The sequence below is a fragment of the Fringilla coelebs genome, assembly GCF_963513975.1.
Source record: "Fringilla coelebs genome assembly, contig: SCAFFOLD_38, whole genome shotgun sequence".
Taxonomy (NCBI): Eukaryota; Metazoa; Chordata; class Aves; order Passeriformes; family Fringillidae; genus Fringilla; species Fringilla coelebs.
In genome coordinates, this window is record NW_028167583.1 from 2,106,342 (window position 1) to 2,133,572 (window position 27,231).

The 27,231-nt window shown below is 53.0% G+C and overlaps 1 protein-coding gene across 1 annotated transcript; it reads right to left on the reverse strand.

The window, feature by feature from the left end:
* Positions 1-6,331: 6,331 nt before the first annotated feature.
* Positions 6,332-7,264, reverse strand: LOC311165749 (olfactory receptor 14C36-like; the record flags this gene model as incomplete). The annotated part of the gene is made up of 1 exon (XM_084227258.1): positions 6,332-7,264. One exon carries the CDS (start codon positions 7,262-7,264, stop codon positions 6,332-6,334), a length of 933 nt encoding a protein of 310 aa, XP_084083384.1.
* Between the last annotated feature and the right edge of the window lie 19,967 nt (positions 7,265-27,231).

Below are 27,231 nucleotides of genomic sequence, written 5' to 3' on the forward strand. Positions count from 1 at the left end.
ATTGGGCTGTGACATCACAGAGGCTTTGTGGCATCATAGGGGGCTGTGTAACATCACAGGAAGACTGTGTGAGGTCACTGGGGAGGTCACTCTGCCCTGTCCCCCCTCACAGTTCCCCCCAGAGCAGTCCAACCCTGCTTGTGCACAGCAGGGTCCCCTGTCTCCCCGGGTCCCCCCGCCCCCGGCACTGCAGCCTCCCCCAGAGGATGTTCCACGATATCGACCCCAGAGCCTGACACGGGGACGGGGGGCCGGGGCCCTGGGGGTGAGACAGGGGGACAGGGACCCCCCAGCAACGGCCCCCTGTCCCTCAGGGCCAGAGCCTTGGCCAGGGCTCCTTCACCCTGTTACGAACGAGGGCTTGAGAGCGCTGAAAAAATCCTTGGCAAGGGATAAGCAAAAAACAGATTTAATATTAAGGGACAGCAGCACAAAGTTCCTTGGCAAGAGTCACTCTGCTCCTGACTGGATACTTCAGGCACACCAGGGAAACAAAGCAACAACAAAACCAAACAAAATCCAGGCAATCAAAAAGAAAAGAACAGAGAACTGGGTCTTTCCTTCCTTTTGAAAGGAGCTGTCCTTGTCCAGGTGCCCAAGAAATTTGTGTTCCACCTCCAACATTCTCTATTTTGACAGACTTTAAAATGTCTCATTGAGAGAATTTTTGGGGGGATGGGAATCAGGGCTTGTCCATCCTGCTTGGCACAGTCCAGGCAGGGCTTTCCCAGCCTCATTCCACCCTCCATTTCCCAGCTGGAGCTGCTGGTGCCTCTGAGTTGTGCTGCCCCAGCCCCAGGAATGCTCTCCTTGTCTGCCCATTCCCCCACGGGCTCTGGGCAGGGATGGCCTCAGTGGGGGCTGCTGACAACCTCAGCAACTTGGAGGCTGCTGCTGAATTTCCCTGCTCCAGAGGCTTGTTCAGCCTTCAGCTCTTCAGTGCAGGAATTCAGTGTCCCAGGGCTCATTAACATTCAGAACACCTTAACAAGCCAAACCTCTGGGAATAATTTATTTAAGTTTCCAAATAATTTATGGTTAATTAGATTTCAGAAGTGTATTCAAACTAAATATATTATATTTAAAAAGATAGTGTGAAAAGATATTTTATGTCCTGTTTAGATTTTTTTTACTCCTAATTCATTGATATGTGCAATCTCTAGTTGACACTGAGTCCAAGGACCTCCTCATGCAGTCTGAATAGATATGAAAATCTATCTAAGACCCTTTATTGCTGACAATCAATCAGATTCTGTCCACACCCTACCATTTCCCCCACCCAAGCCCTGGCACTCAGAGCAGCTTTGTGCAAATCTGAGCTGCCTCCAGCCCAGGCTGCACCTGCAAGTTTCAGCTCCTTGGCACCAGCTCCCACCTGCTTTCCTTGCAGAAGGAGCTGCCTGAGACACAGAGGGATGTTCATTTCTTGTCAGCCAACAAAGCCAAGGGAAGGCACAGCTCCATCAAATGCAAAAGTCATTCTTCTCCTTGGCTCTTCCATGCTCCTGATCTCCACAACCTGTCCTGTTTTCTTCATCCCTCCTTTGCCAAGGACTTTGTGGGACACAGGAGCTCTGCTCTGGCTATGAAGGGAGGTCCAAGTGCAGCCACTGGAATGGGAACCGCAACTCCTCAGGTTTGTGTCCTTTGAGGGACCAGAAAGTGGGGAGACTCAGAGGAACAGAAAGGTTTCTGTCATGGCCAACCTCCAGGAAATTCCTGTCCATGGTGGGAAAATATTGCCATTTTTTAAAAGTAGTCATATTATCCAGATAATAAATATTTGCTCGTATAATATGAAACTAACAGGTGTTAAAACCTGTGCCCCTTACCAGGCAGGCATCAGTGAACAGGCAGTGCCGCTTGTGCCCTGAGGTGCCCAGCTGGGATTGGATCTCTCAGAGAGCACCTGAGGGAGAGCAGAGCACCTTACATGCTGCAGGTCCATGACAGCCCCGCAGGGCTCCTGTCCCATCAACATCTGCTCTGCTCCAGCCTGGAACAGGGCCCAGCATGGTGCTGGGATCCTCAGAGAACTGAGGTGTGTGCTGGAATTCAATGCCCTCCCCATCCCGCAGCAGCCCTGCATCTCCCTGCTCCAGCCTTGGTCTCCAGCACAGCCATGGAGCCTTTTTGGACTCTGGACTGTTCCTGCAGCCCCCAAGGGCAGCTGAGCTCTGCCTTTGGCACACTCAGCCCTGCCCAGCATAGGCCATGCTCAGCAATTCCCTGTCTGTGCCTGGCCTTGCTGTCAGCCCCAAAGGGCAGCGGCTGCGTGGCCCCTTTGTGGCCCTGTGCTGGCCCAGCCATGGTGGCACAGCCCCTGTGCAGGCCCAGCCCAGGCCAGGAGCATTGTGGCTGGGAAGGGCCCCTGTGCCATGGTGCCCACAGCAGCCTTGGGGCTCTGTGCCCCATGGCCTCCCTGCTGGGCAGCCTCTGCCAGCCCCTATAGAGCCCGTGGCACCTGTGGGCCTGCACAGACAGCCCTGCCCCGGGCTCTGCCGGCCTCTGGGCCAGCTGAGAGGCAGCCAGGGCTGGCCATGGCTGGGAACAGGCCCTGAGCCCCGCAGGAGGATGGAGCTGGGCCACGGCCAAACTCAGCCCAGGGCAAAGCTGGGCTCAGCAGTCAGGGCTGCCAAGGGCTGGGGAAAGAGGCTGGCACGGACAAATGTCCTGGGTCCCCTCCCTGCTCTGTCCATGTCCCCCCAGGGCACAGAGCAGCCTCCTCTCTGGGGCACTTGCCTGTTTTCAATGCCTTGCACAGGCGCTGGCCCTGCCCTACAAGGCCTGGCCTGAGTCCTGCCCCTGCACACTCAGCCAGGCTGAGATGGACACTGATGGTGTCTGGGCCAGGCTCTCTGAGCCCAGCCCAGCTCCCTGCAAGCTCTGCCAGCTGCCCTGAGCTCTGGGCAGCACCAAGGGCCTCTGGCCAGCCCAGCCCAGCCACCTCTGGCCTCACAGCTCTGCTCAGGCCAGGCTGCTCTGGGCACTGGCCCCACGGCCTCAGCCCCTGGCAAGGGCACAGCAGCAGCTGCAGCTGCCACAGCACTCAGCCCCACCATGGGGGAAGGGGCTTGGCCAAGGCACAAGGAGGCTCCCTGGGTGTCCTGCTCCCCTTTGGCTGAGGTGCTGAGAGCTCTGCAGCCCCTGCTGCCATCCCATCTGGCCAGGGCAGCACAAGAGCCCCGGCCTTGAGGCCCTCCAGAGCTGCTCCTGCTCCAGGCCCAGGGCCCATCCCAAAGCTGGGGCTGCCACAGAGCTGTGCCCATTTCTGTTCATTGCTGCTCTGATGGGGATGGATCCTCAGCCACTTGGATGATGCTGATGAATTTTAATCCTCCAGAGACCTCTTCTTTCTTGAGGTTTTCAGTTCAGGAATTCAGTGAGAAAAGCATAAAACATTTTTTCAAAGCACCTGAACAAGAAAAGGCCCATGGAATAATTTAAATTTTCAATTCTTCTGTGGTTTATTAGACAGACTTCAGAAGTGAATTCAAAGTGAATATATTTTATTGGAAACAATGCAAAGTGAACAGTTTTGTCCTGTTGTCTCTTCCTATTTATAGATTGGTATCAGCAATGACCTATTGATATTGACCCCCAGCACCTTCTGATGTAGTCTGAATAGATATGAAGATCAAGACCCTTCATGGCTGACAATCAGTAACATTTTGTCATCACTCCCTCCCCACCATTTCCCTCATCCAACCCCTGGCACTCCTATGGATCACGAACAGTGTGGCTGGCAGGAGGAGTGCAGCAATTTTTTCCCTGTGCTCAGCACTGGTTGGGCAGCACAGTGTTAGGTCACAGGATCTGGCAGCCCAGGGAGGTTGGTGAATCACTATCCCTGGAAGTGTTTAAGGAAAGACTGGATGTGGCACTCAGTGCCATGGCCTGGGTGACAAGGTGGTGTTGAGTCCCAGGTTGGACTTGATGCTCTCCAAGGTCTTTTGCAGCCTGGCTGATTCTCTGATGACTGGGACACTGCAGGGCCCTAGAGGAAAGCAAAGGGCCATTGTGACACTTCAGGGCCTGGTGGCACTAAGAGGACCATGGTGACACTGTGTACGACATGGCAGCACAGAGCCAAGGAGCCATTGTGACACTGTGGGGCAGAGTGAAAGCAAGGAGTCCATTGTGACCCTGGAGGGCCTTGGGGGACCCCGGCTCAGTTGTGACACTGCAGGGCCCAAGGATCCAAGGGACTTTGTGACACCAAGGGGTGCCAAGGAACCAAAGTGACACTGTGACACTGGAAGGCCTCATGGAATCATGGAGACCATTGGGACACTGGGGAGCATCATGGAACCGTGGTGACACCAAGTTAGCTGGGTGCAAGTTTGGATCTGCTGGAAGGTAGGAGGGCTCTGCACAGGGCCCTGGACAGGCTGGATACAGGACCCAAATCCAACAAGGTCAGGTTTAACAAGTCCAAGTGCCAGGTCCTGCACTTTGGCCACAACAACCCCTGCAGTGATACAGGCTGGGGAGAGAGTGGCTGGACAGCAGCCAGGCAGAAAGGGACCTGCAGGGACTGATGGACAGCAGGCTGGACATGAGGCAGCAGTGTACCCAGGTGGCCAAGAAGGCCAATGGCTCCTGGCCTGGATCAGGAATCGTGCGGCCAGCAGGAGCAGGGCAGTGATTCTTCCCCTGTACTGGGCATTGGTGAGGCAGCACCTGGAGTGCTGTTTGCAGTTTGGAGGCCCTCCAATTTAGGAAGGAAATGTAGGGGCTGGAGCATGTCCAGAGAAGAGCAACAAGGCTGGGGATGGGTCTGGAAGACAAGTCCTGTGAGGAGTGGCTGAGGGAGCTGGGGTTGTTTATCCTGGACAGGAGGAGGCTCACAGGAGACAAGGAAGTGTCAGGACACAGATTGAACTTGATGATCTCCAAGGACTTTTCCAGCCTTGCTGATTCTGAGGTTCTCTGAAGCCACCCTTGGAGCAGTTGCAGGATGAGCCCTGGGCCTCCTCTTCAGAAGCTCCAGCAGCCCAGGTCCCTCAGCTTCTCCTACCAGGCCCAAAGCCCATCCTGTCAGTCCTGCAGAGCCTCTGCAGCTCCTCCTCATTGCCCAGAACAGGGAGCCCCACAGGCAGACACAGCAGCCCAGATGTGTCCCCCTGGCCTGTGGTGCCTCTGGCAAGGGAGCAGCACCAGGCACTCCAGGAGCCTGCAGACAATTCCTTCAGCACTTGTAGGATGATCCTGCTCCCCAAGGGACGTTCCTATGGTGCCAAGTCAGGAACTGCAATGGGGAGTGGGGCCAGAGAGGAAAGGGCAAACAGGGATGGGCTGTTTGCAGGGGAGTGAACAGGGGTGGGCAAGAGGAAGAAATATTAAAGAGGGAAGTGTAAAGAAAGAAAAGGTGAAGCCAAGGAAATGCTCAGGGCTGTTTGGGGGTGGCTGCCAGGCAGGCCTGGCTCTGAGCAACAGCGTCTGCAGTGGGACAGGAAACTCCCAGCTCATGGGAACAAACTTTCTGGCTGACTGCAGAGGTCAGGACAAAGCTGAGTGGTTTTCCTGCTGTCCCCCAGCCCTTGCTGACCCCAGGGGCTGATGGCATTTCTGCTCCCTCAGGTTCATGTCCCCACAGCAACAGCATGGGGGTGCTCCTGCCTGCTCTGTGCAATGCAAACAGGGGCTCCTGAGCCAGGGCTGCCGTCTCTGTGCCTGCAAGGATGGGGCACCTGTGTGAGCTGGGGGAGAGGCCAGGGCTGCAGAGGGGGATGTTGTTGGCAGCTCCATGAGGACGCTCTGGGACACTGCCCTGGGCTGTCCAGCACACTGGGGGTGGATCAGCCCCTGCTCTGCTGCTCCTTCCCATCTCCCCAGGGCCCTTGCAGAGCCCCAGCCATGCTGTTTGCCCCCAGCCTGCCTACAGCCACCCTGGGGCTGCTCACGGGGGTTTTCTGTGCTCAGCATTGGCCTGGCTGTGCTCTCGAGAGAGCCTGGGCAAGGAGCCCAAGTGCTGCTGCTCCTGTGCACAGCTGTCAGGACTGCCAGCACTGATCTGCCCCCAGCTCTGTACACAGACATTGCTGCTGCAGCTCCAGAGAAGGCAACAAAAGGGCATCTCTGCAGAAAACTTTGCTGGGAGATCCTTTCGTTTGCTTAAAGCCACCAAGAGTGCAGCCCCTCATTGACACAGTCTGTGGTCACAGGGAAGGTGGGCGGGGAAAAATTAGAAATGGCAGAAACAATGGCTTTTTTTTAATGGACAATATGAAAAAAGTAAAACAAAGAAAAAAGACCTCCAAAATGAAACCAACAAGAAGTATCAAAGATTACTTTTATTACAAGTGATTTGCAGAAATTGGCCAGCAGTTTAATATTCCTGAAAGCATCCAGTCATCAATGTCCCCACTGCAGCCTTGAGCTCCTGGTTCCTCAGGCTGTAGATGAGGGGGTTCAGGACTGGAGGCACTATTGAGTACAGAAGTGACAGGGCCAGATCCAGGGATGGGAAGGAGATGGAGGGAGGCTTCAGATACGCAAACATTGCACTGCTGAGGAACAGGGAGAGCACTGCCAGATGGGGGAGGCAGGTGGAAAAGGCTTTGTGCCGTCCCTGTTCAGAGGAGATCCTCAGCACAGCCCTGAAGATCTGCACATAGGAGAAAACAATGAACACAAAACAGCCAACTGATAAACAGGCACTAACAGCAATGAGCCCAAATTCCCTGAGGTAGGATTTGGAGCAGGAGAGCTTGAGGATCTGTGGGATTTCACAGAAGAACTGGCCAAGGGCATTGCCATGGCACAGCGGCAGGGAAAATGTACTGGCTATGAGCAGCACAGCAGTGAGAAAGGCACTGGCCCAGGCAGCTGCTGCCATGTGGGCACAAGCTCTGCTGCCCAGGAGGGTCCCATAGTGCAGGGGTTTGCAAATGGACACGTAGCGGTCGTAGCACATGATGGTCAGGAGGAAATATTCTGCTGCAATGAAAAAGACCAAAAAAAATAGTTGGACTGCACATCCTGTGTAGGAGATGGTCCTGTTGTCCCAGAGGGAATTGTGCATGGCTTTGGGGACAGTGGTGCAGATGGAGCCCAGGTCAGTGAGGGCCAGGTTGAGCAGGAAGAAAAACATGGGCTTGTTCAGGTGGTGGCTGCAGGCTACAGTGCTGATGATGAGGCCGTTGCCCAGGAGGGCAGCCAGGGAGATGCCCAGCAAGAGGCAGAAGTGCAGGAGCTGCAGCTGCCGTGTGTCTGCCAATGCCAGCAGGAGGAAGTGGCTGATGGAGCTGCTGTTGGACATTTCTTCCCTCTGCCCATGGAGTCCTGGTCAAGGAGGACACAGTGACAAGTCAGGGCATACATTGCTGAGCAATGTCCAAGCCCTTTCTCCCAGCCCTGCCCCTGCTGCTCTCTGCCACCCCTTTTTCCTTTTCTCAGAGCCTTTCCTTCAGCCCTGTGCCTGGAGCTCTGCTGGAATCTGGCCCTGTTGCTGTGATGAGCAGGGGCCCTTCCCATGGACACTGAGGGATCAGCTCTGCTCTGCAGCACTGGGGTCATGGGAATGGGGCTTGGACGTCATCAGCCCAAACTGCTCCTGAGGCAGAGGAGCTCAGCAGCACCTCCTGTCCTAGGGCTCAGGACAGTGACAGCCAAAGGCAGTTTGAGATGGTTTCCTGGTGTGCCCAGGGAGATTAGAGAGAACTGTGCAAAGCAAGAACATTGGCTTTAACTCAGTGAAGGGTGAGGGGAGCTGCTCTGTTTCTCCATCTGTCCCCAGCTGCCCTTTCTGAGATCCAGTGAAGTCCCTGTGCTCCCCTGGAAATCAGCCTGACACAGCTGAGAGCAGAGGGACCCACATCAGAGCAAACTGGCTCAGCCTTTCTCAGTCTTGTCCCACTCTGGCCAAGGACACTCCTGTCCCCTAGTGTCCCCTGGAGGCAGCTCACAGCTTGGATGGCATCCCAAGGACACACGGAGTGTCCTGTCCCTGGCACTGCTTGAGGAGAGTGGGCTCATTGCCAGCCTCCCAGTCTGCCTTGCCCAGAGCTCCCCAGGAACAGGGAGCTGGGACACCCCATTGCAATGCTCAGCCTGCACAAGAAGAGCCCAAGGGCTGGGCCTGACCCTGCAGCTGGAACTGCCATTCCAGAGAGACCCTCAGCAATGCCAGGAGCACCTGGGCGACGCAAGGAGAGAGAGCCAGGCTTGAGGAAAAGCCTTTCACTGCCCAGCCCTGCCCAGCCCCTGCCCGGCAGCACCAGGGCATGACAGCAGCCCTCAGGCCCTGGTCAGCAGGGAATGAGCACATGGCCGGAGAGATGCCCTTCATCTCCGGTGCTGCTCTGCTGGCCCAGGAGGGACTGAGGACCCCGAGCCCCCGGGCTGAGGTCTGTGCTGGCTGGGAGGGGACACAAGAGCTGTGCTGCTCAGGGCAGGGTCTGCCCTGCAGGGCAGGGCTGGCAGGTGCCACATCTGCCCATCAGCAGGGCTTCCCTCAGCATTGCCTCCCTCCCTCCCTGCCCATGGCTCTGCTGCTGGAGCTGTGCCAGCCCGAGTTGCTCCTGTGCCCCCGGGCTCCTTCCCTGCCAGAGCTGCCAGAGCCCAGCCCAGCCCCTGGGCCAGCTCTGCCCTGCAGTTGCTCAGGGCTGCAGGGATTAAAGAGCAGCTCCCCCAGCCTGGGCCACCATGAAAAGGTGATGCTGCATGGATCTGGAGGCTGGGCAGGTAGAGGCACTTGCTGAGGTTCCCAGGAAAACTCGCTGTGATGGTTTGAGAGCCTCAGCCCCTCCTCTGCTCTGCACAGCTGAGTTTCCATTGACACCAAGCTGAGCCAGGGAAAAGTGGGAGCATGGATTCAGGAAAGCAGAGACCCAAGCAGGAAACCCTTGCACTGAAGGACCTCATGAAAATTCCCCTCAGGAATGATGTGGGCATGAGGTGGAGCTCTGAGCAGCCCTGGCCCACACAGCACCCTCTCTACAGCAGCAGGACTTGCCCTAGCAGGAGTCACCTTGCACCCACAGCTCCCTTGCACTTTCCATGGGGAGCTGCCAGGCAGGCTGAGAGCTGCCCCTGGCAGGTGGCACATGCCCTGGGCTGGCCAAGAGCCCTGAGGGCTGCAGGACCTGCTCTGCAGGACAGCTCTGGGCAGCCCTGGCTGCAGCCCTAGCTTCACCCCCTGCAGCCGTCCCTATCAGGAGCCGTCCTGCCCTGTCCCCTCTGACGCTGCTCAGGGCAGCCCCACTCTGGAGCACATCCTCCCCCAAAGCAGAAACGGCAGCAGAGCCATCCTTACAGTCACATCAGTCCTGTCCTGGGTCAGCTTTAGGACATCCCTGCAGCCAGAGACTGACTGTGTCAGAAGTGGTGAAGATTTCTCCATGAAGGAGTTCAGAATTGTCCTTCCAGCTGCTTTAAGCCTCTGTCTGCTTCACTGCTCCCAGGTACCTGCAGGCAGTGCCCCAGCCCTGCTGGGCTGGGAGAAAAGCTGCACATCAAGAGAAATGTGCTTTTGAAGCTCTTCTTGGTTACCAGGAACTGCCTCTGTGCCAGGAGCCCAGCCCAGCTCAGCAGCACAGACACAGCACAAGGACTTTAATGAGCCTCTGGGGCTATGTGCTTAGACCCTGAACATCAGTCCCTGAGAGGGAGCTGAAGAAACCTCTCCAGAAATCCAAGTCAGAATCACACTCCAAAGTTTCTTGGACTTTTAATGGGTCCCACTGAGGGACACGACTGAGAAAGTGTCCCCAGGCGCCAGGCAGAGCAGAGAACTGGAGGCACTGATGACAGGTGGGGACAAAGAGAAGCCAAAGTCTTGGTGCCCTGGGCCACAGCAGGGTCTGTGCCACCAAGGGCTGTGAGGAGACACCTTGTCCTGAGGAACTGGGGCCTCCTGGCACAGCCCCAGCCAGGCTGGGCACTGTCAGCCCCTTGTCCTGCTCTCTGCAACTCCCCTAGCCCACATGCCAGTGGCCTTAAGGATCTGCTGGAAGGAGTCCCTGGGGAGCCTTGCTCAGGAATGGCCCTGGGGGCTCCTTAATGCTCCCAGGGACTGCAGGTTTTTCAAAGGACTTTGGGTTTGGCTTTTCAGCTTGGAGTCTCTGAGAGGTTTGGGCAATCATGGCCTCCAATTATCTGCTGTAATTAGTCCCTGGAGAGGCTTTGTCAGTAACAACACTCAGTGGGGCTCATTAATGCTTCAAGGTACTTCAGTTATTTTAAGGTACTTGGTGTTTCCCTTTTGATCCAGACTCTGGGAGAGGTTTGTGCAATCATGGCCCCAATTATCTGCTTTAACGAGTCCCTTGAGAGCTTTGTACTGACACTCAGTGGGGCTCATTAATGCTCTGAGATACTCAAAGTTTTTAAGGTACTTTTGAGTTTCCTTTCTTCACTGAGGCTTCTGAGAGGTTTTTTAGAGATCCTGGCCTCTAATTCTCCCCTCCAAAGAGTCTATGAGGAGTCTGTGTTGGAGATGGACCTCAGTGGGGCCCATTCATGCTTTGAGACACTTTGAGTTTTTTCTCTGACTTTGACTCCTGGAAAGGTTTGTGCAATCTCCTCTCAGGCCCTGAGGTTCCAGGACTCAGCTCCAAATGCACCACGGGGCTCATTAGGATCAAACAAGTCTAGTACGGCTTTGACTCCCATCTACTGTACCTATGTGGCTGCTACCCATAGTTGGTCTATCTTAGGGGTGAGTACAGAGGCCAGCTCAATCCTGCCCTCTAGTCTCTGTTTAATTAAAAGACAATTGAGAAATTATAGAGGTCTGGTATGGCCTTTTGCCCCTTCCTGACCATGCCTAAGGGCTGCTACCCTCAGCAGGGCTATGGAGCTTTCTTGGTAGCAAACAAAGGGGCCTTCCTTCCTTTCTTTATTTTCTTAAAAAAGCTGTCCCATTACCTTTTCAGTCCCTTGTGTACTTCCCCTCAACAGATTCTGGTAATTCTCACCCATTAAAACAGAAGACAGTTCTCGAACTGGTTGGTGGAAGCTTGACTCTACTTTTGGGGCGTCTTGGTGTCTTTCTGGCTGTCTTTCAGTCTCTGCTTGAAAGTCAATCTTGTTTCACCCAGCCTGGATGTTATAGTCCACTCTTTGGGTTCTTCTACTGGGCCTTTGACTCTGTTGGCATGAGTCCATCCCCGCTCTGCAGTTCGCACAGCCGATTTGGTGGTGAGCAGTACCCGAAAGGGACCTTCCCACTGAGGAGTTAGAGGCTGATCACTCCATGATTTAATCATCACCCAATACCTGGGATTAATATTATGGATTCTGAAATCCAGGGTGGTAGTTTGACGAAATTGCCCCTTCATGTCTTAGCCCTTCTATGGTTTGTGCTACAGACAGAACTTATTTCTTGGCATTGGCTTCCCCTTCCTCATAGGTGGCAACCTTCTGGGGTGAGGTCAGGAAGGGTAACCCAAACATCATTTCATAGGGTGACACCCCCAGATCTGACTGGGGTTGGGTTCGAATTCTGAATAAGGCCAAAAGGAGACATTTTATCCATGACATTTAGGTTTCAATAATTAGCTTAACTAGAGCACTTTTAAGAGTTTGATTCATTCTCTCAACCTGACCAGAACTCTGTGGATGCCATGGAGTGTGTAATTCCCATTTTACTCCCAGGGCCTGAAAAACTTTCTGTAATATCTTTGATGTGAAATGAATTTCCCAGTCTGAAACAATCCTGTTTGCCATCCCATATCGGGGAATAATTGATTCTAGAAGTGTTTTATTCACAACATTGGCACTGGTTTTCACAGTGGGTACCACCTCTACCCAATGAGTCAAGTGATCTCCTATCACTAGCAAAATCTTCCACCCTTGTACATGGGGAAGCTCAGTAAAGTCTACTTGGATGTTTTGGAAGGGCTGTAAGGCTAGTTCTTGCCCTCCTCTAAGTGTTTTCCTCATGATTTTCTTATTCACTTGTTGACATATCACACACCATTCAATTACTTGCTTAGCTATTCTGAAAATTCTTTTGCATCCCCAATCCCTCAGGAATTGATCACTTAGCATTTGTGTACCCCAATGTGCTGTTGCATGCATGCCTTCTAGCATTTTCTTGGCAAGGGGTTTCTTCAACATTTGCCCCCCCATCTGCTAATCTCTACTTCCCTTCATTATCTTTCCTGGCTCCTATTTTAAGGAGTGCTTCCTCTTCTGTCCCACTGAATACGGGGACTTTTTGCATTTCTCTCATAGGTATTAATACTATTATTAGTTTTTCTGTCTCTGTTTCAGTTGCATTTTTAGCTTCTAAATAGATTGAATTGTTCCCTCACGCCTCCTGAGTAACCTCTTTTTGATGTTCTTTAACATATACCACCACTACTTCTTCTGGTATTGTAAAGTTTCTAACTCTTCCAAAAGAAATTTTTTTGTGAATCAGCCCCTTTCCCTTTGAATTGAATAGCCCCCTCTCTTCCCAAATGTTTCCAAACGTATGCACTACTCCAAAAGTGTATTTTCAGTCTGTATCTATTGTTCCTCTTTTCTGTGCTAATATTTCCAGAGCTCACATTAGGGCTTATAGCTCCCACGCTTGGGCTGACCAGTTGGAAGGTAACTTTTCTAAGCTACCAACCCTTCATCCACTATAGCGTACCCCGATACCCTGTGCCCCTTTATTACCCATGAAGATCCATCAATGTACATCATCATCCATCGATGTACAATCATTTTCCACCTTGGAGTGTGTCATGGTTTGATGCTGGTGCAATGCCAGTGCCCCCATGAAAATATATTTTCTCTAATGTCTGCTGTGAGATGTGACCAGGAATAGAGCAAAGCAGGCTCCAACTTAGAAATAAAGAGAAAAAAAAACTTTATTAACCTACAACTATATGTAAAAAGAAATACACAGAGAACTCAGAATGAAAACCTTCCAAAACATTCCTCCTCCCCCCCACCAAATTTCCAATGCATCACAGTAAGACAAAACCTTGGGTTCTCAATTCAGTTACCACCCCTCAGATCACCAACTCTCAGTTCATCACCACCCATCACATTATCAATTCTCAGTTCATCAATAAGAGAGAAGTCCTTCTTGTACCACAGGCTTCTCCAGGAAACACAGTTGAAACCTCTTGTGTTTCCATGTCACATGTGGTACCACCTGAATAACATTTGCCATCATGACATCTTCCTTCCATGTCCAGTGCTCTCACCACATGGACAGGGTTCTCAGAGCACATGGACCAGGGCTGCTTCTAGGGTTCCCCTTTTAAGGATGCTTTGCCCAGTTCCAAAAAAAGCACAGTCTCTCACTTTTGGGACACCTGTTTCCCCCACATTCACCCCCTGGGTCTGAGGGGTCTCGAGAACAGAGATCTTCTTCTTCACTCAAGACAGAGGGCAACACCACCCTCCTCACCTGTTGTCTCTGTTCATGAACTCCTTCACATAACAACAGTGCACTCTCTTGGCTCCAAGCCATTGCCTCCCCCTAAATGCAGTCTCTGTGTCACAGGAAAAATGGTTCTGTCCATGGCTATACAAGAAAAGTCCAGCTCAAGGCCACTCCATCATCTCCTCCCACCTAGGATTCTTCTTAACTCTTCTGACATCTTCCATTTGCACAAACTTTCATCACACTTGCCCATTTCCTCCTATTTCATCTCTATCTCTCTTCTCATTCAGCTCCTGGCAGATCAGCATTTGTAAGGTTTCTGTCATCTAAGAAAAGGGTTAAAATCTCAGCCTCTGCCTGTCCAGAACTCTCATGCTGCCCTGCCAGGCACCTTCTTGCTGCACACCACTTCTCCTTCCTGGCCAGCTGTGCTGCCAGAACATGATATCAAATTTCAAGGTGGCACAGGCACAGGCACAGGCTCCCTCTCTCTCTCTCCCAGGGGGGCTGCCCAATGCCTCTCAGTGCTCCTCCACCCTTCCATCCTGCACCTCTCTTCTCTGTCCAAGGCCCCGGCCTACCTCACTCAGGACTTTGTGGCTTCCCCTCCCCCACCCAGCCCGCAGCTGGGCAGGGCAGGTCTGACCTCTTTCATGGACAAGACCCAAGAGGGCTTGCCCTGGGAGTTCTCTGCTTTTAACCCCTTGTGTTCTCAGAGGCGTATCCGTGTCCTCAGTGGCCACACAACGTGCCAGTATTCAAATCTGAGCACCTATTGGTTTGAACCACCAAACTTGCAAAAAGCTCACTTCTTTTTCAAACCAGGACACTACCAGGACAGTCTCTTATCAGTCCCTCTGGTGCTGGAAATGCTGCAGCCCAGGCTCAGCCAGTTGGGCCACAGGTGTGAGCTGCCAGTGGTGTTCTGGGTGTTCAGTCCAGAGCAGGCTAAAGAGCTCCAAAGAAAAAGAAAAACCACAGTCCAGGAACTTCTCTGCCTCAGTGAGCTAAAAACTAACTAAAAGCAAAGGAGAGCTCTGTCCTGCTGTCTGTCCATCCACAGACAACTGATAGCTTAGGTTTAAGTTTTTCTGTTCAGTTTTGGTGAGCAGCTTTTAGCTTTATATTAAGTGTTACTGGGATCTTTGCACAGGTTGGTGAAGACAAAAAAATCCTATTCTAGCTGGAGACTCGAGGACAATCTCTTCAAACTTCAGGCCAAAGCACAAATGTTATGAACAAAAAGAAGGATATCCATTCTTTTTAGATTGCAAAGTTTAAAACTGAGGCCAATGACTGCCAAGTGGGAGTCCTAGCTATTTGTGGTTTATAATTTCGTGTTGTAGTGTTCTGTTAACAGTGTACTTTTGATTGCCGGTTCTCAGTGACTGCGGGGCTGCCCGGGAGTAGTGGGGGCCGACCCCCACCTTCGGCACGGTCCCGCCCGGGCTGGGGATGATGCGGGGGTAGTGGAGCGGCCCCTCCCCATCGCGAGTCCTGGCGGGGCCGGGGGAGCCCCCGCGGGTAGTGTCCGCGGGGACCGGCCCGCCCCGGGAACGGCGGGCTGACCCCCCATGAGGCACGAGTCCTAACTGAGCCACGGAGGGGGCACCCCGGAAATAGCACGGGGGCAGGGACCAGCCTGAACCCCTTTCCTGCCGGAACAGCTGCTGGGCAAAGCCCGCTGTCTCCTGAGTGCTGGCACCCCAACAGATTGGTATGCTAATGTGGTCAATAAGGCTGTGTTGTATCAGTATCAACTTGCTTGGGACGAGTAAACGACTGTTTCTCAGTGGGATGGGAGGGCAATATCAAGAGACATGTAAATGAATCCTATAGCCAAATTGCAACGGGGTGAAAACCCCCCAACTCATCTAATAAACCCCCAAAAGCAACGAGCCAACTCAAAATTAGGAGAGTAGAGCGGGGTCTAGGTATCAAAAACAGACTTCCCAGCCTGCAGAGATGCTGGAAGCCTCGGTCACCCCTCACCCTAGCTGAAGAAGACAACAGCACGAGTGAGGACCCCTGGACTGGCCGGCAGAAAGATACGGGTATACCGTAGCACTCTCGTGAGGATGGGACCCCCAGCTCTGCCCCTTAGGGGACAAAGCTGCTGCGCATTCCTCCTCCTCTGAGTCACCCTGGGAACAGCGACAGCAGAGCTGCAGACCTGCCAGGTGCCCCCATCCTGAGCTGATCACTTTTAATAAAGGCATCAAAAGGAGAACAATCTCCTGCCCATTTATTACACAAACAACATGAAAAGAGGAGGCCGGGCAAGCAAGCAAGGAGGATGAAACTTCATAATTTGAAGCTATTAATTGGGCAGTTAACTTCTATGTGCAAATGGACTAAAACTTATAAAAATGTGAGATCTCGTGACCAAGCCCTCTTTTGCTCCTCTCTTGGAGCTATCCAGGCAGAGCCACAACTGTGCCTCTGGTACTGCCAGAGTGTGACCTTGGAAGGTACTTCAATATAAATCCACTTTATTCCTTTTAGCTCCATCTGGCCTCTATTCCAGTTCCTTAAGGCATCACAACATCCCAGGAGCTGGAATGTGGAGAAGTGAATGCAGTTTCTGAAAACAAACTGCTGCTTCTTCCTCCCCCCCTTTGCTCTCAGAACCAGCCTTAAAAGTGCAGAACTCATTTCTGGGCTGAACAGACCGATGGGGTACGAGCATCATGAAGTCACCCCAGGACTCGCCCTGGTCAGGGTCAGGGGGTCCCATCCCCACCTCATCTCAAGGCCGCTGGGGATCCCCCAGCTCCAGTATCACCCCTTCCCCTCTCCCCACCCCGAGGGTCCCATGTTCCACAGCACCAGCTCTCACAGGGATCCCCAAAACCAATGTCCTGCCCCATCAATACCAGGCTATCCCCATGTAGACCCCCCAAGACCCTCCCCAGGGGCAATTACAGCTCCTCTCCATCCAAAAAAGCTCCTCTTAGAGAGACAGAGATATCCTACCCCTCCTCATCCTCCTCGACCTCCTCTGCTTCCTCATCCTCATCATCCTCCTTGTCCTCATCTATCTCCTCATCCACTTCATCCTCCTCGTCCTCCTCAGCCTTGTAATCTTCCTCCTCATTCTCCTCCTCCTCAGCCTTGTCATCCTCCTCATCCTCCTCCTCCTCGCCATCCTCCTTCATGTCCTCGTCCTCCTACTCTTCCTATTCTTCCTCATCATCCTGTTCATCCTCACCCTCCTCTTCCTGGTCCTCCTCGTCCTTGTCCTCCTCTTCCTCCTCCTCCTCATCCTTGTCCTCCTCCCCCTCCTCATCCTCCCCCTCCTCCTCCAAATGCTTCTCCTCCTCATCCTTGTCCTCCTCCACCTTCTTATCCTCCTCCTCTTCCTCCTCCACATGCTCCTCCTATTCATCCTCTTCCTCATCCTCCTCCCCGTCCTCATCCTTCTCCTCATCCTCAGCCTCCTCCTCCACCTCCTCCACAACCTCATCCTCATCCTCCTCCACCTCCTCCTCCTCTTCGTCCTCCTCCTCATCCTCCTGTTCCTCCTCCTCCTTGTCCTCCTCACCCTTGCCCTCCTCCTCCTCCACATCCACATCCTCCTCCTCATCCTCCTCCTCCTCCTCCTCAACCTCATCCTCCTCCTAATTGCTGTCCTCCTCCTCGTCCTCCTCCAACTCGTCCTTGTCATCCTCCTCTGGACCCTCCTCCTCCTCGTCCTTCTCATCCTCATCCATCCTCGTCCTCCTCTTCTGCCTCCTCCTCATCCACCTCTGTCCTCCTCCTTCTCCTCCTCCTCGCCTGCTTCCTCCTTGTCCTCGTCCTCCTCTTCATCCTCCTCCTCATTGTCCTCCTCCTCCTTCTCTACCTCCTCGTCCTCCTCTTCATCCTCATCCTCGTCATCCTCCTCATCCTCCTCCTCGTCCTCCACCTCCTGGTCCTTCTCCTCCTTTTCCTCCACTTCATCCTCCTCCTTTCTCATCCTCCTCATCCTCCCCCTCCTCCTTCTCCAAATGCTTCTCCTTCTTATCCTTGTCCTCCTCCACCTCCTCATCCTCCTCTTCCTCCTCCATGTGCTCCTCCTACTCATTCTCCTCCTCATCCTCCTCCCCCTCCTCGTCCTTCTCATCCTCATCCTCCTCCGCATCCTCCTCCTTTTCGTCCTCCTCCTCTACCTCCTCTTTCTCCTCATCCTCGTCCTCCTTTTCCTCCACCTCCTCATCCTCCTCCTCATCCTCTTCCTCCTAATCCACCTCTTCCTCCCACTCATCATCCTCCTCCACCTCGTCCTCCTCGTCTTCCTCCGCCACGTCCTCCTCAACCTCGTCCTCCTCATCAGCCTCCTCATCCTCTCCCTTGTCCTCCACCTCCTCATCCTCCTCGTACTCCTCCTCCACGTTCTTCTCATACTCCTCTTCCTCATCTGCATGCTCCTCCCTGTCATCCTCCTCCTCCTCATCCTCGTCTATCTCCTTGTCCCCAGCCTCCTCTTCCTCCTCTACCTCCTCGCCCTTGTCCTCGTCTTCCTCTTCCTCCTCCTACTCCTCCTATTCTTCCTCATCCTACTCCTCGTCCTCATCCTCCTCGTCCTCCTCCTCATCACCCTTCTCCTCCACCTCCTCAGTGTCCACCTCCTCCTCCTCCACATCTTCCTCCTCTTCCTATCCTTCCTCATTCTCCTCCTCATTCTCCTCCTCCTCATCCTTGTCTTCATCCTCCTCCTCCTCTGCCGCCTCCTCGTCCATCTCCTCATCCTCCTCATTCCCCTCCTCCTCCCTCTCCTCAACCTCATCATCATCATCCTCCTCCTCCTCCTTGTCCTCCACCCCCTTCTCAACCTCATCCTCCTCCTCATCCTCCCCCTCTTCCTCCTCATCATCATCCTCCTCCCCCTCCTCAACCTCATCACCCTCCTCCTTGTTCTCATCCTCCTCCTCCTCTTCCTCGTCCTCATCATCCTCCTCCTCGTTCTTGTCCTACTCCCCCTCCTTCTCATCTTCCTCCTCCTCAACATACACATCCACGTCCTACTCAGCCTCCTCTTCGTCCTACTCCTCCTCGTCCTTCTCCCCCTCCGCAACCTCTTCCTCCTCCTCACCGTCCTCTGCCTCATCATCATCCTTCTCCTCCTCCTCCTCATCCTTGTCATCATCCTCATCCTTCTCCTGCTACTCCTCTTCCTTCTCCTCCTCGTCTTATTCTTCCTCGTCCTCCTCCTACTTCTTCTCCTTGTCTTAGTCCTCCCCGTTCTCCTCCTTGTCCTCCACCTCCTCTTTTTCTTCCTCCTCCTCATCCTCCTCCTCCTCCACGTTCTCCTCGTCCTCCTTCTCCTCGTCTGCCTCCTCCTCCTTGTCCTTCTCCACCTCCTCCATATCCTCGTCCTTGTCCTCATCATCCTCTTCCTCATCATTGTCCTCCTCCTCTGCCTCCTCATTCTTCTCTTCCTCCTCATACTCCACGTCCTCCTTCTCCTTTTCCTCAACCCAATCCTCCTCATCGTTGTCCTCCTCCTCCTCTTTTTCCTCTTCCAACTCATACTCCTCCTCATCCTCCTTATCCTCCTCCTCATGATCCTCATACACCTCCTCTTCCCTCTCCTCAACCTCATCCTCCTCTGCCTCCTCCTCTTCCTCCTGGTCATTTCCCTTGTCTTCCTCCTCGTCCTCATTGTCCTCCTCCTCCTCATCCTACTCCCCCTCCTTCTCCTCTTCGTCCTCCTCAACCTACAACTCCACGTCCACCTCCTCCTCCTCGCCCTCCTCATCTTCATCCTCCTCCTTGTCCTTCTTCTCTGCCTCCTCATCTACTTCCTCATTCTTCTCTTCCTCCTCCTCCTTTTCCTCCTCCTCTTCCTCCTCGTCCTCATCCTCCCCATCCCCCTCCTCCTCTTCCTCGTCCTTGTCCTCTGCCTCCTCATTAACCTCCTTGTCCCCCTCGTCCTCTTCCTCCTCCATGTCTTCCTCATCCTCCTCCTTCTCCCCCTTTACTTCCTCCCCCTCATTGTCCTCTTCCTCCTTCTCCTCCTTCTCTTCCTCCTCATCCTCCTCAACCTCCTCATCCTCCTCAACCTCCTCATCCTCCTCATTCATGGCCTCCTTCTCCACGTCCTCATCCTCTTCCTCCTCATCCTCCTCTTCCTCCTCTTTATCATTATCCTCCTCCTCCTCTCCTTCCTTGTCCTCATCCTCCTTGTGCTCCTTGTCCTTGTCCTCCTCCTCATTGACAGGACAGGATATTTCCCCTTCCCTCTTTTCTATGGGAGGATGAAGCCCAGCTGCTGTTTGCCTCTGCTGCCTCGTTCTTTCTTCAGCTGGGGATGCCAAACTCCCCAGGAGCAGGAAAATCCCCATTCCCTGTTTCCTTGTGGCTGTAGCCAGGAACATCTACTCTGAAAGAAAAACTTTCTGACAGCTGTGCTGAATGACACTGGGAGGAGGTTTGTGAGAAAGGGGGGAAATTGTGTTTTGATAGGAAATAAAGACACAAAATTGTTGATTTCTGTCCCATTCATATTCCATCAGTTCCAGTTTGTTTTTCAGAATGCCACCTTCTCAGCTGATTGTGTTTGTTTCCTCCTTTCTCTCCTGCCTTTCTCTGCCTGCTCTCTTTCTCTCTCAGTGTTTCTCCCCTGATGCAGGGCAGCTCCCACCAAAGACCCTGACATGATTTAATTCCCCATTCAGGAGTTACAACAGCCATGGTTGAAATTATGAAGGGTGGCAGTGAAATGTCACTGTTAGATCATGCTCCACTTGGCTTTTGGCTCCAACTTTAGAGCTTTGCCTTCAAGGGCAGGAACTTCTTTTCCTGGCTGGGAACTGGAATTCCAGCCACTGGGAATGTGTACCATGAATCCCAGAGGGGCATTCTCGAGGCTCCCAGGGTGCTGCTCCTGCTGTGCCTCTCAAGGAGCTGTGCAGGGCCAGGGGACAAGATCCAGCAGCTCTGTTGGTTCTGCAGTGCCACAACGGTCCCTGGTTCCATGAGTTTCCCTACTGCCAACAGCAGTTCCTCGGTTCCCATGATGCCCTGCTGTGTCACCATGGATATTTGGTGCCATCAAGTTCTTCAGTGTCACAATGGCCTCCCTCATTCCATGAGCTTCTGCAGTGTCACAATTGCCTCCTTCCATGGGCAGGGTCACCATGGACCATTGGCTCCATGCAGCCCTGCTGGATCACCATGGACTCCTTGGTTCCATGAGGTTCTGGGGGTGTCTCCATGGTCTCTTTGGATCCACAGTGTCACAATGGACCACTGGATCCATGTGGCCCTGCTGTGTCACCATGGCGCCTTGGTTCCATGGGACCCCAGGGTCACAATTGACTCCTTGCTTCCACGTCACTCCCTCAGTGCCAAAATGGCCTCTTCGTTCCATAAGAAAGATGGAAACTGTAGAAACATGGAAAATTGTGGAAACATTGAGCAAATCCTGCTTACCACACCTGGGAATATCTGCTTGTATTCAAAAGAGAGGTTAAAGGTGAGGATGGCACCAGCAGCTTCCATCTGCAACACAGATCCAGGGAAAGGACAGGGACAGAAGAATTCAGCTGCAAGAGTCAGAGAATTCTGCTTCTAGAGATCATTTCTGCTCACACTGGCCCTTGCAGAAAGGTGACACAATTCCAGGCAGCCTGGACTGAGCAGGTGGTTCCTGAGTGGGGTTTGTTGTTCAGGAAACCTTCTCAGGCTTTTCCATTCTTTCCTTCCCAACAGGAAAACTTCTCCTGGGCCTGTGTGCAGGCAGAGCCCTGAGGAGAGCAGGTGGGACATGGTGCAATGGGCTGGGACATGGAGCTGCAGAGCTCAGGGGACAAGGTCCTGCTGCAGGGCACAGGGATGTCAGTGCCAGGTGGGCCACGTCAGACATGGTGAGGCTGGGGGTGAGGAGCACCTTCTCCACACAGGGTCAGCCCTCAAGGGGCTCATTCTTCTACATACCCAGACCTCCTAAGGAGACATTCAGCATCCAGATCACCTGGGGAATGCTTCTATCAGCTCTTCTCTGAACTGGAAAATAAGAAAACACTCAATTAAAGTAGAAATTCATCAGGTGCACTTTGAAATCTTTATCCTTACAAGAACTCCAAATCGACTCCAGTCAGCTGCACAAGCCCTGAAAATCCGAAAGAAAAGAAAGAGCCCGCGCACGAGGTCTTTCTGTATTTTGATGATTCCTATGGTGGATTTGGGGCTGAGTACAGGGCCCTCAGGCACTGAGAGAAGGCTGAAGAAGCTGCTCAAGGAGTCAGAAGCAAAACTCCAAGTCCCTTGGAGCATCCCTGGGCCCCACTGAGGGCAGGGAGTGCCAAAGGCTCCCCAGGGGCTGGTGAGAGCAGATCCTTGAGACCAGGATTGCAGGGAACCCAAGGCTCTGAGCAGGGAACTGCAATGCTGAGCAAGGCCTGGGCTGGGTGGGGGAAGCAGAAAGGCCAAGCCCTGAGCCCAGCCTAAGACAGCAGGGCCTGTTCCTCACAGGTGACTTGGGGCTCTTTGTGGGGCAGGGGGATGTGAGGGGCAGCAAGGACAAATGTCATAAACCTATGTGACACTGCAGATCCTCATGGAACCAAGGGACCAGTGTGACACTGTGGGAAGTTGTGGGACCAAGGGGATCATTGTGGCACTGTTGTGGCCATGGAACCAAGGGGCCAGTGTGACACTGTGGGGCCTCATGTAAACAAGAGGCCATTGTGAGCCTGCAGGGCTGCAACACCCCAGAACCCCGAAATGCTGAGGGTAACCAAAGGTTCCTTTCCTTGAGTTTGGTGCACAGGAGAAACACCAACCAAATATTCTCAACATGGCCAGATGCAAAGAGTATTCCTGGAGGGCAGGGACCCACAAGGATCATCAAGTCCAGATCTTAAGTGAATGGCCCACACAGGGATTGAACCCACAACCTTGGCGATACCAGCACCATGCTCTGACCTACTGAGTTAAGAGGTCAAAATGACACAAAATATTTCTGGCAAAACATAGACAATCAAGGAACTTTGGCAAAGGGTTTAATGCAACATTCACTTCAACATAAAACTCTTCTCATAGCATTAACTTCATTAACTTAGCCCATTTAACCTAAAAACCTTTATCCCTTAAGATGTTAAATTACCCAAAAATGTTCCACATAAGTAGGATTAGGAGGAGAAGAAACAGAAAGACAGAAGATCTATAGAAAGACACGTCCATAGGTACCAACTGCTCGTGTTCCAGCATCACCCACCAAGAAACCCCAGGAGAAGGCAGGATCCAGACCCTAAGCTGGCCTCATGCTCCAGTTTTTTTTAACGCCCTGGGCCTTCATGGGCCCGCCCCTTGGGGTGGGATGGCCACTTGCTTGTCCAATCAGAGTCAGGGTTGGTGCATGCTGCTAATGTGTGATTGATTGACAGCTGAGCCAATCAGAGCTGGGTTTGCGTGGCCTGTTGTGTTATTGACAGCTCTGCCAGGCCAAGGCTGGGGGCAGGGCTCTGTCCCACCACAAACCAAGGCCTGACCCGGCCCTGGCCCCACACGGGCATTCCGAGCATCCCAAGGTGTCTCGGGACACTGATCTCATCCAGCCTCTCACAGTGACCACAGTTACACTACAGAACCTCATGGAACCATTGGTCAGTTGTGACAATGTGGGTCAAAGGACACCATGGTGACGCTATGGAACATCGTGGAACCAAGGGGCCATGGTGACACTGTGGAGCCCCACAGAACTGAGGAGTCCATTGTGGCTGGTAGGCAGAATGTCTTTACAGACTATTTGTTGGGTGAATGTAGGGGTGTTAATATCCTTGAATTGGGTCTAAATGTCTCTACTAACTTCCAGCAACAGGTTTATTACAGAGCCCTGACAGCTTGGCTTCTGAAACAGACAAGTGTGTCTGCATGAGCTTGAGTTTATGAACTTTGGGTTAAAATGACAGGTTCAAGAGGGGAATATGGGGTTGGGAGTTTAGGATGGCTGTACCTTCCTCGTACCTCAACCAGTGGGGAAAGGAAGAGGGTAACGTGTGACCGGGAGCTTAGGATAAAAGGAGGCTGTTCCCTCTGAAACCTCAAGAGAGAAAACCCCGTGGGTGTGTTCCTTGATGGATTCTCTCCCTTTTTTCCAATAAAGTTGAAGGACTCCTGTGTCTCCATTATGGACACTGGATTTTCATAGCCTGATTTTCCATACATGACCCTCTGAAAAGTCAAGGAACCAAGGAGCCATTGTGACATATCAAGGCCCCATTGGAACAAAGAAACAATTGCTGACAATACAGAACTTATGGAACCAAGGGGCCATCGGGACAATGCAGATCCAAGGACACCATGGTGACACTATGGAATTGCATGGAAGGAGAGGGACAATTGTGACACTTTGGTGTCTCACAAAATCAAGGAGACCATTGTGAAACTCAGGATCTGTATGGATTCAAGGGTCAAGGATGAAGCTGTGGGGCCCATGGAATCAAGGAGCCATTGTGGCACAGCGGGGCGGCATGGAGCCAAGGGGCCATGGTGACACATCAGGGCTCTGTGGAACCACAAAGCCATTGTGACACTCCAAGGCCACATGGAAGCACGGGGCCATTGTGACACTGCAGAAGCAAGGGGAACATTGTGACACTCCAGATCCTCATGGAGACCTTTGGGACACTGTGGGGTCCCACAAAGCCAAGGGAACATGGAACAGGTCTGGCTGGCTGCGCCACCTGGGGACACCTGACAGGTCCAGCTGACCTTGGCATGTCGAGGGCTGCTTCTCATCTGCCCCTGAAGCACTGGGGCTCTGGGCTTTCCTTCCTATGGGTGAGAACTGTCCTTCTCCTCCAGGGGCACATGGCCAAAATCAGGATTCGTCCTCCAAATTTCCTTATATGCAAAGATTGTTCCCAGATGAAATCTGCCAGGAGAGACAGCTCTGGCTGCCTTGGCCACCCAGGGGCACCTGTCATCTGCCTTTGAAACACTGGGATCATGTGCTTTTCTTTCTTAGGGGAAAAACCATCCATCTCAACCAGGCACCCATGGCCAAAATTGGGCATCTGCCTCCAGCATTCCATATATCCAAGAATAGTACCCACACAAAAGCTGCCAGGATTGACAAGTCTGGCTGGCCTTGGCTTCCTGAGGGCTGGCACTCATCTGCCTCTGAAACCGTGGGGCTCTGTGCTTTCCTTCCTAGTAAAAAGAACTCCTCTTCCTGAACGAGGTGCCCATGGCCAAAAGTGAGATTCCACCTCAAAAATGCCCTCTGTCCAAAGACAGCCCTTAGATGCATGTTGCCAGGAGAGACAGGTCTGGCTGGCTTGGCCTAAGGGGGCCACCTCTCATCTTCTTCCACTTGGACTTCACATTTTTCTTTCTTATGGGAAAAAACCATCCATCTTCACCAGGTGCCCATGGCCAAAACTGGGAATCCACATCCAAAATTCTGTACATCCAAGGATTGCTCCCCAGAAAAAGCTGCCAGGAAAGACAGGTCTGTCTGCCCTTGGCCTCTTGGGGGCTGCCTCTCACCTGCTTTCAAACACTGGGGCTTGGTGTTTTCCTTCTAACGAAAAGAACTGTCCTTCTTATCTATGAAGAAATGGCCAAAAATGGGATTCCACCTCCCTAATTCCCTATATCCAAGGGTTGCTTACAGACAGAAACTACCAGGACAGAGAGGAGTGGCTGCCCTAGGCCTCTGATGGCCACCCTTCCTCTGTCCCTGAAACACCAGGGTTTCCGTGCTTTCCTTCCTATGGAAAAGATCCATCCTTCTCTTCCGGGTGTCCATGTCTGAAGTTGGGACTCCACCTCGAAAATTCTGTATATCCCAGGGCTGCTCCCAGGCAAAATCTGCCAGTACCACTAAGTCTGGACAGACTTGGCCTCTGGTGGCTTCCCCTGCAACACTGGGGCTGGGTACTTTACTTCCCATGGAGATCACTGGGACACTGTGGGGACCTCATGGAACCAAGGGGCTCATTGTGGCACAACTGGAGCCCATGGAACCAAGGGGATCATTGTGGCACCACTGGAGCCCATGGAACCAAGGAGATCATTGTGGCACCACTGGAGCCCATGGAACCAAGGGGCCATGGTGATCCAGCAGGGCTTCATGGAACCCAGAGACCATTATGGCTCTGTGGGGCCTGATGGAGCCATGGAGACCATTGTGACCCTTCAGGGCCTATTGTCACCGAGGGGGCATTATGGCACCTCAGGGCCTTAGGGAAGCAAGGGACCATTGGGACACTGTGGGGCCCCATGGAACCCAGGGAACATGGAACGGTCTGTCTGGCTTGGCCTCCCAGGGTCCACCTGACAGGTCAGGCTGATGTTGGGATGTCAAGGGCTGCCTCTCATCAGCTCCTGGAGCACTGGTGCTCCATGCTTTCCTTGCTATGGAAAAGAACTATTCCTCTTTTCAGATGCCCATTGCCAAAACTGGTACTCCCCCTAAAAAATTTCCTATATGCAAGGGTATCCCTCAGAAAAAACCTGCCAGCTCTCGCTGGCCTTGGCCTCTGGTGGTCACCTCTCATCTGCCCCTGAAACACTGGGGCTCTGTTCCTTCATTCTTATGGAAAAGAACCAGCTTTAAGTCCAGGAACCATGGCCAAAATTAGGATTTGGCATCCCAAATTCTATATATCCAAGGATTGCTCCCAGACAAAAGCAGCCAGGACAGACAGGTCAGGCTGCCCCGGTCCTCTTCTGATTTTCTTAGAGTCTGAGCTGAATTTTTCATTTGAAAACAGCTGGGGAGGGCCCAGAGATCTCCCAAGGAGGGGATTTGAGGACTTGGGCACATGACCACTACATATGGACAAAGGAGCTCTGTGCTGTTCTGGTAGTTTTGCATTATGGAAGTGATGTCCTAAGAGAAGCTGCTTGCAGTTTCCTCTGTGTCTGACGAAAAACCCAATCAGAAATTAGCTTTGAGAACTGACAATCTGTTAAACCATGAAGGAAACTGTACACACCTCTGTGAAGACACATGTTAAAGACGAGAAACCCTGGGAGGGTCTCTTTCCCTTCTGGCTGGCAAAGAGCTAACAAGGCTGACCTGGCCCCGTCTCAGCCAGGCTGGGCCGGGCGGCTCCTGCCCCTTCCCAGGGACCCCGCCAGGCCCCATCGGCTGCCAGGCAGGGCAGGGGAGGCCGCGCGGCCGAGGCTGGGCCGGGCCATGGCTGCAGTTGCCAACATCTGGGCACTGCTGAGCCCTGCCCTGCCGCCAGCCCAGGCTTAGCCAGGATCCGCTGGGCCCAGGAGCAGCCCCGGGCTGGGCCGGTTTGGGCAAGATTCTGCCACCGTTGGGGTTTGCCCCCAACCCCCAGGCAGGGGGAGGAGAAGCCATCGGCCCCCGGCCGTGCTGCTGCTGTGTTCTGGCCTGGCTGCTGAGATCCTGGCCCTCCCCCCAGCGCGGCCCATCTTGACAGAGCCCCAGCGCAGCCGCTGCAGAAACCTCCATTGTAAAACAGCTCCGGCTGCAAGGACCGAGCCTGGCTGGGGTCACAGAACCATCTGCAGGCCCCGGGTGAGATATGAACTCTTTGAGTGCTTTTATCCCCCCTTGAGGGAGAGAAAAGGAGAAAGTGCAGGCATATAGAGGAGCAACATAAAGACACCGAGGTCATTGAACGGGAAGTTGAGTCCCAGATGGGAGAGATGAGGAGAGGCCTTGATCTTGGGGCTGAAATCCTCTTGTAAGGATATGGAGAAGGATGTAATTCATACATCAGACTCTCTGTAACACATTGAAAAGTATTGGGAGATGACTATTTCAGCAATGGCCTCCATGCTAAAGTAAACAAATGAAGTAGCTTTGATCCTATGAGAAGTTTGAACAGAGAAAAAGAAAGGAGTGATGAGACCCGGTGCCCTCAGGGAGAGAAGATTACTTCTGTTTCTAGAGATGAAGATGATTTCACATGTAGAGGAAGAGAACACTT